The 12,572-nt window shown below is 41.9% G+C and overlaps 1 protein-coding gene across 1 annotated transcript in view; it reads right to left on the bottom strand.

Moving 5' to 3' along the window:
* LOC114616232 (lethal(3)malignant brain tumor-like protein 3) overlaps positions 1–12,572 on the bottom strand; it is a gene marked incomplete at its 5' end in the record, with an annotated part of 43,079 nt that overhangs the window by 11,323 nt on the left and 19,184 nt on the right. Inside the window, one exon of the mRNA XM_028761743.1 lies at positions 5,490–5,642. Within this exon, the coding sequence (XP_028617576.1) occupies positions 5,490–5,642 (153 nt within the window). The remainder of the gene's footprint in view (positions 1–5,489; positions 5,643–12,572) is intronic.

The raw sequence follows: 12,572 nt of genomic DNA, 5'->3' as shown, positions 1-12,572 counted from the left end.
AATATCAAGGATCAAGAACCTCAGGTTATTACCTCACCCCCAACACATCTTCTACCGAGGTAGAAATCTGCTGAGCCGCAGAACAAAGAGGGTACCCCTTCAAAGGGATTCCGGACAGGTGGTGACTGAAACACCAGATTACCTTCTTATGCCTATGGGTCCACGTGGGAACAAGGACATTTTAGAGCTGAGCTCCTTTTGTAATAGCTTAGCAAGAGTTTTCATGAGCCATGGCTCCATAAACAAGATCTAGAGGAGGTAAACGTGGCTTATGCATTTTCTAATGACTAAAACTGAAGCATGCTGACCAATAGTCCTATAAAATTATAATTTAGCATGTAGAGCATGGGTTGGCAAGGTAACATAATAAATGGAATATAGCAAGTGTATCAAGTATCAAGGGGGTAGTATCAAGATATCAAAGAAGAAGCCTCTAGACAAATGCACTGACACTTAATTAGTCAATACCCCCATGAGATGATAGTTCTACACAGTAAGGTGCGCTCTCACGGGGAGTCTGAGTTCCCAGCTCCGGCTTACTGTAGAAAAGACAACAGACAGTGCTGCTCCTCTGCTCCAAATGGGAAAGTCTCTTGAGTAGGAATTAGTGATATTCAAGAGATAAAATGAGATGTTACAATATTGTTCCAACAACTTCAAGGACACCTAACAACAACACTCTTCTTTTTCTCACCCTTTCAGTGGTCACCTTGGTGTCACTGTGAGTTGGCATCAGAATCATGAGCATTTTGACTTAAACCAAGTTTCTCTGTGGTGCACACAACTGCTACACAGCCCAGACTCAGATCCCAAGAGCTGGGACACCTGAAGACTTCCACAGTTCCTAATTTGTACCCAGAAGGCTTCTAACTGGAGGAGGGAGGCTCTGGGAACTTGGAAATGCTGGCTGAGAGAGAAGACTTTCTAGTCTACACTAGGCTCTCAGGACCAGACAACATAGCTCCCCAAGACTCCTCATTAGCATTTTGTAAACATTTACAAGTGTGGCTTTAATTAACTCTACTGTGCTTGATGTGAACATTTCAAACAGCACATGTACACACGCGCGCGTGTGCACACACACACACACACACACACACACACACACACACCATTATGCTTTATGCTATCTCATTTCCCTATCTGTTTAATAGGCTATAGATGGGCTTTTGGTATGACTTGCAATTCATGGGAAAAACCAGATTGATGCCAGTGGTTCTTATACCAAGCACTCTTGAATCCTCAGACTAGAAATATGAGGCCTACAACTGAGAAGCCATTTTAGGAGCCTATAATGAACCGCACAGACTGAATTGTTTTATTAAATTAAGTTTAGCAGTGGTCACTTTCCTTACAAGGTAATAGAAACAATTGCTAGGCATTTTAAAGATGCTTTATTGTGCTTCTGTAATTATATCTAAGCAGGTTTAGGCAGAATGGGGTTTAAAACACTAAAAGATTCTTTAATAGAGATAGCATCTGATTTGGGTGAACGAACACGCAGATGCAGACAGACTTGATGAGAATCAGACTACGTGAGAGGATACCGTCTATTCCCTTCCAGTGGGTGCTTACAAGTAATAGTCATTCCAAAAATCCAACACAGAAATCATTTGCTCCTGTGACACAGGAGTCAAGTGGAAGGATTCCTGAGGCACACTTTGTATTTCCTGACTCAAAAGCCCCATTTTAAATAAGCATCTCAGATGATTCCATGGAAATCAAAGTTCCAGACTGGAGTTTTATTAAAACACACAGAGAAACACACACACATATTCAAAATCACAGCACTTCTGGACTATGTGGCACTTGGTATGGGTGAATGGGTACCAAGATGGTACAGTAGCTCGAACCAGCACATGGCCCATTCACATCCCTGGTCACTGACTACATCCTGAGGCTCACACAGGGCTGATTCTAACTTGCCTCAGCTGGAGGACTTAGAAGGAAACTGGTGTGTGAATAGTTCTATTTCCCTGCCCATACCTAAGGCTGGCTCTGAAATGTGTGGATTACACACGTCCCAGAATATTCCCAGCTGCCTGTAGCTGTAACTGATGAGAAGGGTAAGCTGCCTCTGATGGGCTCTCCCACTTCACTCCTGCTCTTCTAAGGTGCTTCCTCAACTCCCAAATAAACCACCTGCAATCAAATCCACATTACCAAAGGAATAGCAAAGGGCAGCAAACATCTGAGCTGAGCAAGGACCACAGGAAGAAAAGACGGACGTTATAAAAACCATCTTGTTTGAGCAATCTGTCCCATGTGCCCAAAACAGGATTCTTGAGTGGTTCTTGGAGCATTTCAGATTAGGAATGCTCAACTTGTAAAACTAGGCAAATACAATTTTTAAAATTCCATTTTTAAAACAGTATGACTCCAAGTGTTTTGGATAAGGGATGGCCAACTAGATCCATGAAGCAAAGAAGAAAACAAGCAACCTATTCCTCTTTCAGAAACACTCATAAAAACTATTTAATAAGGTTCTCAACCTATGGGTTGCAACCCCTTTGGGGGCCAAATGATCCTTTCTCAGGAATCTTATGTCAGATATTTACATTATGATTCATAACAGTAGCAAAATTACAGTTAGGAAGTAGCAACAACAACAACAAAAAATAACTGATTGATTGGTGATCACCACAACATGGGGAACTGCATCATTAGGAAGGCCGAGGGCTTAGGTCTTACTAGTTACAGCCTGAAAAGCTTTTCAGTTATGTTCTTCTTCACCTCTATCATCCTCAGTAACTGTGATGGTTTGTATACACTTGGCCCAATTAGAGGTGTGGCCTTGTTGGGAGTAGGTGTGTCACTGTGGGCATGGGCTTTAAGACCCTCATCCTACCCGCCTGGAAGACAGTCTTCTCCTGTTTGCTTTCAGAACAAGATGTAGAACTCTCAGCTCCTCCTACACCATACCTGCCCAGATGCTGCCATGTTCCTGCCTTCATCAAGGACTGAATATCATGGAGGTTCATAATGGACTGAACCTCTGAACCTGTAAGCCAGCCCCAATTAAATGTTGTCCTTAAAGAGTTGCCTTGGTCATGGTGTCTGTTCACAGCAGTAAAACACTAACTATAAGAATCAAAGAGACAAATGAAAGATTACAGGCCATAGGCATGGTATGTAGAGAAGTGAAGAGATAAGCTCAAGGGTTTCCTGTGCTTCTCTCTTCTGTTACATTGCTTTTCATGAAGGATGGAGCACAGAGCCGAGAACATAGCTTGGTGCAGAGCCAAGCCTGGGAATGTTTAGTTCATCATCATTTTACAACCAACACTCGGTTGTTCTTCATTGGTGTTTGTCTTTTGAACCATAACTACGAAAGCACTGATCAGGAAAAGGATTTTAAATCATTGACTATTTACTCAGGAAAGTAACATTTAAGAAAATGTCTAGAAGAAACAAGAACTATCCTTCTATAAACCCTGGTAGGGCACCAATAAGTACCTCACAAATGTGTTTTGTAAAATATTTTTGTACATTTATTTTCAGCAAAAAATATTTTCTCTGCCAGGGATCGTACAAGCTTTGAATGAATATAAGATTATATGCTATGTTTCAATGAATTAAAAGTTTTAATTAGGCAGATAGTTCACAATTCTTATATCTTTTTATAAATGTGTGGATGTATGTGGTGGCAGTGTATGTGTATGTACATATGTGACTATGTATGTGTATAAGGGTGTGTTTGTATATATATATGTGTATGTGTGAGTATATATGCATATGAGTATGTATGTGTGTGTGTGTGTGTGTGTGTGTGTGTGTGTGTGTGTGTGTGAAGGTGTATGTTTGTGCATGACTATGTATGTATGTATGTGTGAGTATGTTACTGTGTGTTATTATGTATGTGTGTGTGTGAATGTGTATGTATGTGTGTATTCTGGATAGAGTTCTTTCACCGATGCCTGATATTTATATGAGTACCAGGGATCCAAACTCAGATCTTCATGCTCATGTAGTATGCACTTTACATACGGAATCATCTCCCCAGTGGATCATTGTTATTCTAACTTCTTGGTATATTGTTGATTGTCTAAAAACGGAAATGCCTTACTGTTTCTTGGTTACTGGGAAGAAACTAGAAGAATTACAGAATCCTATACAATGACTTATAAAGACTGTATTCTATCTCTTTCTCCTCCCTTACATATAAAAACCAAGATATTGGCCAAAGCTAATGCAGAATGGGATAACCAAGAAGATGCGATTAAAGCAAGAGGCTTTTGAACAGTCTACAATTCTTTGCTGGATAGTTTTATGACACAAGTAAGGGTCATTTTGGAGAGAGGGAACCTCAGTTGAGAAAATGACCTTACATCAGATTGCCCTGTGGGCAAGCCCACAGCACATTTTTTTGGGGTTGACAACTCAGAACACTGTGGCTGGTGCCACACCTGGGCTGCTAGTCCTGCAAGGGATAAAAAGCCAGCTGAGCAAGCTACAAGGAGCAAGCCAGTAAGCATCATCCCGCCATGGCCTCTGGCTCAGTTCCAGACTGTAGGTTCCAGCCTTGTTTGAGTTCCTGCTGTAACTTTCCTCAGGGATGGACTGTGGGATGGAACTGAAAACTGAAATAAACCTTCTTGCCCCCACGTTGATTTTGGTCTATAGTCTTTTATCACAGTAATAGAAATGCCAATTAAGACAAAGTCTGAAGTCTTAAGAACAAGGCTTCAGGGTTCTATCTACACCACCAGAGCACACTCTGCCACCATTCCCTCCTGAATATCCCCAGCCTGAAGTAGATCACTGTGGCTGCAAGAGTGAGACAGAAGACCCTCCAGCCATCTCTCGCACAGTCAAACAGAACACACTGAAACTATTATAATGCACGTACACAACTCAAAACACAACATTACAAGTTTTACAACAGCTTGTCATTTTCCTAAAAGAGGTAAGTAAACTCATCAGGAAAAAGCAGAATGTCTTCTGTCTCCTCTAGAAACAGCTTCCTGGCTGAGTCACTCTCAGTTTAGGGTTGAATTTAAACTTGCTTACTTATTTATTTGACATGAAACCTCACTATGTTGTTCAGCTGGATCTGGAACGAAGCAATTCTCTGGCTTTTCCCTCACCTGCAGTTTGGTGCATGGCATCACAGCCAACTTCACTTAAGCATTCAAGGATCTTAGGAAGATAGATTCTTTGATCTCTTGGTTATATACGGCAGGGCGGATGAAAGGGCTCGTCCAAGTATGGATCTCTATGTTGTTTCTCAGTAAATCAAGTGCTTTTCTGTTTTGTTTTTGGGGCAGAATCTCATGTAGATCAGGTTGGCCTTACACTGTGTAGTTTAACCTCCTGATTTCCTGTCCCTAACTCCCAAGTGCTAGGATTCTGGGAGTACATCACCAACCCGGCTAAATCAGGTACATTTCTAGCACAGGAAAATATTGCTACCAAATGTAAAGCATACAAGACAACAACTTAGTCAAGGAGGGTGTTTCTGAACAATGTAAGTATCAGCATTTAATTACCTGGTTTCAGAAGACGAGGAACTTTCGTTGGTGTCTGTCCTTTTACTTCTTGGGTATGAGAAAGAAGATGGAGTCAGCTCATTACTTCCCAGGCGGTCTGGGAAGATTCGGTCTTTACTCAAGTTGACTTCTGAATAGGGACAATTGGCACCACTAACAGATTAAAAGAAGAGAAAAGTGCACTCCCATTAGATCATAATTATATCAATTAGAATTGTGTGCTAGGGAATGTAAGAGTCCAAAGTTGAACCAAGTATGTTACATATATGTGTGTATCACACACTAACATAAATGCAAGGCTAAAGATACAGCAATAAGATACATCTTTTCAGATAAGTTAAGTTCATTCTGATAGAGAACATATCTGCACTTGATTTCACGGACTCTGCTGCACACCTTCAGATGAGGGGCAGTCAGAGGATTCATCTGTGCTTTTCAAGGCATGGCCTATACTTGCTCTGGGAATAATCAGCCGCAAGACAGATCCACACTTGGGAGATTTATAGCTATTTAATTTCCCTTATAACACTAACTTTCAATGTCTCCATGGACTACTACTACGCCTGGGACTGCAGTTACAGCAGATTTCCTCGAGGACACATAAATGCTTTAGAACTAATTCTAACCCTAATGTGAAAAGGGGCCAGAGGCCAACCTTTTCTATCTGCACTTAGAGGGTAAACTCTCAGGTGCCTTGTACCTGTGACCTAAGTAGAAGAAACTAAGGTTACTAAGTGTTAACTTAGCATTAGCTAGCAGATGCCTGTCTTGGGGCTTAGCATTTCTGTCTCTCAGGCATCTATCTGGGCACCAGGCTTCCTGATACATCAAGCCCTCCCGTTGACTTCCTATCTTGCCCCTTTGCTGTGAGAGGCCTTCTTAAGTCTGGAGATGGTTTAGACATTAGGTACATTATATTGGTATCTTTGTTTTCTTTTTGTCAGTTTCTATGATAATGGAATTCTTAATAACCACTCAGGGGAACGTTTTAAACACAGCCAAGAGAAGCTGAGACACTCTCCTGGGGAAAGAAGAGAAGAGTTTGAAATGCTCCCTGCTAAGAGTGACACAAAATTCATCATGGATACCTTGTAAGCAAAATGCAAACTTTAGTAAGTACATGCTGCTCTACACTTGTGCCTTAAGCAAAACTGATAACACCATCACATTAACATGAATTTATGCCATGTCAATCCAACCACAACAAAAACCCAGAAAGCAATTGAATGAAATCTCGATGGAGCACGTACACTATATTAAGCACTGTGCTGTACTTATACAAACTGTTTTAATCTTCCCAATACTCCATAAAAAAGACATTTCACATGACACGCTAGGGTTTAAAATGATTAAGTGACATCAGTCTTCAGTTTCCTCATCATCAGCATCAATTCATTGAACACTATCAACTTACTATCTATTATATTAGCTAACTTTGCAAGCATTAGAAACTTAATAACATGAGGAGGTAAAAGCCCACGATTCACTGAGTGATAGTCTAGGGGAAGACAGGCAATGCCTAATCACACAAATAAGTGATGTAGCTTTACACTGGAAAGGCTTCTGGGAACAAAGAGTATAGCACAAGAGAGCAAATGAGGATGCTTTATAGGCAGTGAGGAAGGGCTTCCCTAGGAGAAGAACAAATCCCTAAGGGTCAGGACAAAGTTGTCCACATCTACTTCCCCACACTTAGGAGGAGGCAGTGCAACAAATGGAAGAGTGAGCCTGTCAGGGCTAGAAGTTGAGATGTCGGGAAGCAGGAGACACAGGGAAGGATAGAAGCACCAGGTAGTAATTCAAAGTTGACGCAGTAGATCACAGGCAGTAATTCAAGGCTTTATCTTGGGTTCAATTTGAAGCCTTTGGGTAATCTCTAAATTAGAGAAGTAACAGGGATTAACTTGAGTGTAGGTGATGGAAATGTAGGGAAGGTTAACGGACTATCAGCATCTCCTGCCATCCCATGATGCACTGCAGGCCAAGAAACAGTCTGTGATATGGGGGAAGCCAGAGTGTTTCATTTATTGTTCTGTGTTTGAAGAATCTGAGGCAGAAGAGACACCTTATACATGCATGCATATACATATACAGACATAAACACTCTGAGATAAGATGATTAGTGGTAAATAAATTTAGGAAAAATTTAGGAAAAAAAAAACAATAATCATGGAAAGTTTACTATTAATATTTAAGTAAAATTGCTTTTTGCCCGAGGTCACACAACAATAAAATAGCTCAGCATAATGAGTCCACTCACTTGATAACATGCATACTATCTATCAGTCAGGCATGAAGAAAAAAATCTGACCACATTCACAATTCAAACACTGCATGGGGTCCTGCTCAGGGTGCCTGAACTAACCAAGAGTTCATGGGTACTAAAATGGCAAAGCTAGTGCCTCTTACTGTGAACAGATACTTAGAATGGGACAACTGGTAGCTTAGTTAGGAGGCAGCCAGCCAGGTCTGGGCAGGGTGCAGAGCACGGAATGACATATCCCCCGAAGCTATCTGAACAGGATAAGGTTGCTGGGGACACCTTACATGTACCATGCATCTTAGCGGGCCCACTATATTATTCCTCAAGTTCAGGGACTACAAACACAAAGCCTGACCTGCCTGCCCTCTAGTCCTCAAGACAGAAAAGCCCAGAAGGCAGCATCCTGTGGGTGTTTGGTCCTTCAGCCACCTGTACCTGCCAAAGAAGATGTGCTGTACTGTCATGTGGCTACCTGAGGGTACAACACCTTCTTTATTGCTCAGCTTCAGTTCAGGAAGGGTGCAAATGTCCACTGAAATCCTATTCAATGTCACAACTTATCATCATCCTCGGCAATTCTCCCTAAAACCATCAAACATCACAGATAACCAGGTCCTCCCAAGCTCTTGAGTCTCTGCTCTTGAAGGAGTTGAGTTCTCCCAGCCTCAGATCACAGTCATCTCTGATGCCTTCCACTGCTCCTCTAGTGGATGTTTTTCATTGGATTTATGTACTTCAACTTCTTGGCAGGAAAAGAAAAAGCCAAAGATAATGCTTTGGTTCCTTTTAGCGGACAGGAGCGTGCTCGCAATTCAGTTTCCCTCACCCTTAAGTTCCTGGCGTAACAAGCAATGAACTACACCGTGTATATTTACTTTGGAAGGCATCAAGGTTGTAGGACACACCACTAGCTTCATACAATGGAAAACCAAGAAGGAATTTTGGAATGGTCTATGTCCCCAGTGAAATACCAGTTACAAAGCAGACAACTGTTCAAGCTCCTTGAAAACTTCTGCTATTGACTAAACGGAAAACTTGAAGATAGGTCGGAGAAATGTGAGATGTTGGTCACGGGCCTTGTTGTCTAAATGCCTCTTTTTTCATTTGAAAATAGATAGATTGCCCTTGCTCATCCAGTCAGTTGAAAGGGAAACAATCCAGCCTTCTGAAGAAATTCCTTAATGAGTAAGAAAATCTGCTCTACCAAGGCAGCCAGCCATGTGGTGGTCAGTCACAGATATACGCCAAGCCAAGCCTTCCCTCTGCCTTCCAACCCTGAGCAAACCTCCTCCTCACACCTGCACCGTGGAGAGAGGGATGCCAGTTGGCTCCTGAGGTGGGAACTGATGACTAAAGGGGGCGTGACAACACATAGCAGAGCCCCACAGCAACGGCAGAATGAGAAATGCTTCAGGCAGTGGCTGATAGGGGCTGCCAACTAGCTCTGTTGTCTCATCTATGCATAGTGACGAGCAAGTATGGTGTCACAGGCTGAGTTTTTATTTGAAAATGAAGGCGCCCTACCCAGAGGACTGATCTTCCCTAACACTCATCCATACAACCTCGGTAGCAATTCCAAGAGAGTGCTCACTTGATGGATTTAAAAAACAAACAAACAAACAAAAAAGAGGCTTCAATGGGAACCTGTACAGTGTCCTTGGTAGTTTGATCATAAGCACTGGCTCTTAAATTGCTACACAATATTGGTAAATATTAGCCCAGTTTATGGAAGAATTTCCTCATTTCTACTCCGTGGCAATGAAACTGATTTGAAAGCACCATCAAAAAGCTGCGGCTGCCCGCCTCTGGCCCTGCACACAGCTCTATGTGTTGCGGCTTTCTCTGCTAGGCAGGGTTCCAAGTCCTTTACATGAATTGATTCTTTTGCCGCCTACATTACAAATGAAGACATTGGCAAGGAGAAGTGGAGTACTGTTCCAAGATTCCCAAGGCTTTACCTGATGTCTTTCAAGGCAAGCCAAGCTACAGATGTGAGTTTTTCCCCATCTTGTCTCCCACTATCTACCCCTTAGGGTATGAATTACAGTGAAGCTTATAAGTAGCCGTGCTTTCAAGGACTTGAGGTGAGAACCTCTGTTGTTGAAAGAAACAAAGGAGCTGCAAGATTTGCAACATCAGCACAATCACCGAGTGTTCTGTTCAATTGTTCTTCTATCATGCCACTACGTTTTAAAAGATTGAGTGTCTGTCTGTGGGTGTGTGTGCTGAGATGTGTCCATGTGAGTACAGGTGTCTACAGAGACCAGAGGAATGAGCTCCCCAATGTGCATGCAGTTCCAATTTGGTAACTTCGAAAACTGTACATGAACTTTGAAAACTCATCAGAATTTAACACTTCTATGGAGAGAGCAGATTCTCACTGGCCTTATCATTAAAATTTTCTGGTTTTTCATGTACTAAGCTTTTAGCAACTAAATGTTGGTTTGATTCCTTGGGGTGTGTTAACATTCCACCACAGGGTTCATCTCTCCTGGTCATTCGTTCTCTCCTTCTTTCCCTTCCTTCCTTAACTCCTTCTCCACTCTAGTTACTCATCCAAAGTCCTGTCAGGAAAGGACAGCATAGATCCTGTGGGATTCTTTATTATGGAACAAATATTAGCAAATTATTGCACACCAGACAGTTGATGACAGATATTTACCCAGAGCCTCTCAGGAGACTGTTTTCCTGATATCATTTCCTGTTGACATTGTAAACAAAACCTGGTCTACTGCCATTCACTGTGGTACTAAAACCCTTTTAAATCATAAATATCTGTCCTTAAATAATTAGGCAGCACATCCAGTTTAAGCACCTAATAGTTACTCTCACACACAATACTGACAAGCATACCAGAAGAGGCTGTATCAAGTGACTGCTCTGTATAAGAGCGTCATAGGTGTAAGTAGACATGAAGGCCCTTCTGGGCTGGACTGAATTCTGCTTCTAGCAATGCACTTACTCAACCACTCAAACTTTCCCTCATCATCTACAAGTGATGTTCAATTCATAGACTTGCTGTGAGGGTTAAATACGGTCATACATATGAGTCCTTTGAACAGTGGTTATGACAGAGGAGGGCAAACACCCTGCACATTATTGTTATTACCTTACGAAGGAAGTATTTAAGCTCCATTGTGTAAGGCAAGGCCAGCAAAAATCAAGTGATATGGAAAACTCCATAAAATATCCTTGGCAGGGCTCTAGTCTTTCCCTATGTAGATAAGGCCTCCCTGACTACTTACTACTCACTCCTGACAATGCGGGGACTGCAGGGTCCAACTTTTATACAGTCACTAAAGCCTGTTGGCACCAGTCAGGCACTCAACACTCAACAGGTTTCGGGAGCTAGGTGGATGGATGCTGAATGAAAAGCAGTTTACAGATGCGCATCCACAGTTACTACTTTGTAAATCCTCCATGGAATCCAAAAATATTCTTTAGCGACTGCTGGAAATACCCTCTTGTTTAATTTCTGAAAGAGCAGATTTTATACATCAAAGACGTACCTGTGAAGGCAATAATTCTATCACACATCTACTTCTATGTAACTACAGCTCTCTGAACTCCTTGTGGGTTTCCCCATTCTCTGACCTCTGAGTCAAACAAAAGAATGCTAATGTTTAGCTCCCACTCATGCTTTCTCCCAGAGATGGAATCAAGCATTCTGGCTACTGAATACCTCTAGAGACGAGAATTCCACACCACACATCCAACTCTTACTGATCATATTTCAATATTAAAGGTTGCCTCCTCGAACTATGCTACTAAGTGCATACACTGTGTATAACATTTCTTAGATCAACCATAATCTGTAATCTTCAGAGATTACAAGCAATCCTAGCCAAACCAGTCTTTTGTTACTGTGCTCGTAAAATTATCCCTTCTGAAAGAGCAACTTTCTTTGTTATCTACGTAAAGAATTTGTGTTTTGATTTATTCAGTTTCTCAGTAAATTAATCCAAAGAGAATTTTCTCATTACGTTTTCCTAAGCACAGTGTTCTCAGCAAGAACAGAAATAATTGCCAATGAAATGAACCTTTCAGAGAATATGCATGCTGCAGTGAGCTAGTCCACAAGCGGACAGATGAGATGGAAAACAGGCTGGACTTGCAGAGGATTAATTCCTGCCAAGGAGGCAGTACTGTGCATTATAAATTAAACAGACTGTTTCAGCAGTGTAGAAAACCTGTGCCCAGGCTGGGAAGAGTGAACAGAAGAGCCTGGGCTGCCACTGGTTCTCTTAGCTTGTTTCCTTCTGTCCAGAGACCTAACCCACCAACTCTGCACAAGACAAAGATCCCAGTAGCTATGTCCTGTATGCACAAGATTATCAGTACAGCTTTGTGGTCAAGCCTTGTCTTTTCAGTTATAAACTACGCTCTCCCACTCCTTCAAGAGAATGAACAGTTCTCTAGCATGGTCCCAATTACTCTGAAAGTTTCCTTAGCACATTTCTGCATAAGTTATTCTGTGAGTCTTCCCATAATTCACCCCTTTTTATGACAAATACAATACCACCTGTCACACTCAGTCCATCAAGAAATTCCCCAAAGACAACCACTAAACTGTGGGAGCAGCTGGGCTGGGGGAGCCTCAGGGGAAGGCCATCATGATGAGTGTCAGGTAAGGTGACATGGTTGTCTCTCTAGGCTTTACTGCCACACTTAGTTACTTCGACCTAAGGACATGCGAATGAGTCTATGCACAGTGCTGTTTGGCGGGTTTCCTTCCAGAGCCAAAACCACATTTTAAATAGCCAACTATATCCCAACACCATGTCAGTATTTTCCCAGTTTAAAAAAAAATTTTTTTTCAT

Source organism: Grammomys surdaster, unplaced genomic scaffold (assembly GCF_004785775.1).
Source record: "Grammomys surdaster isolate TR1022 unplaced genomic scaffold, NIH_TR_1.0 311028, whole genome shotgun sequence".
Taxonomy (NCBI): Eukaryota; Metazoa; Chordata; class Mammalia; order Rodentia; family Muridae; genus Grammomys; species Grammomys surdaster.
This window is presented reverse-complemented; position numbering and strand designations above follow the sequence as displayed.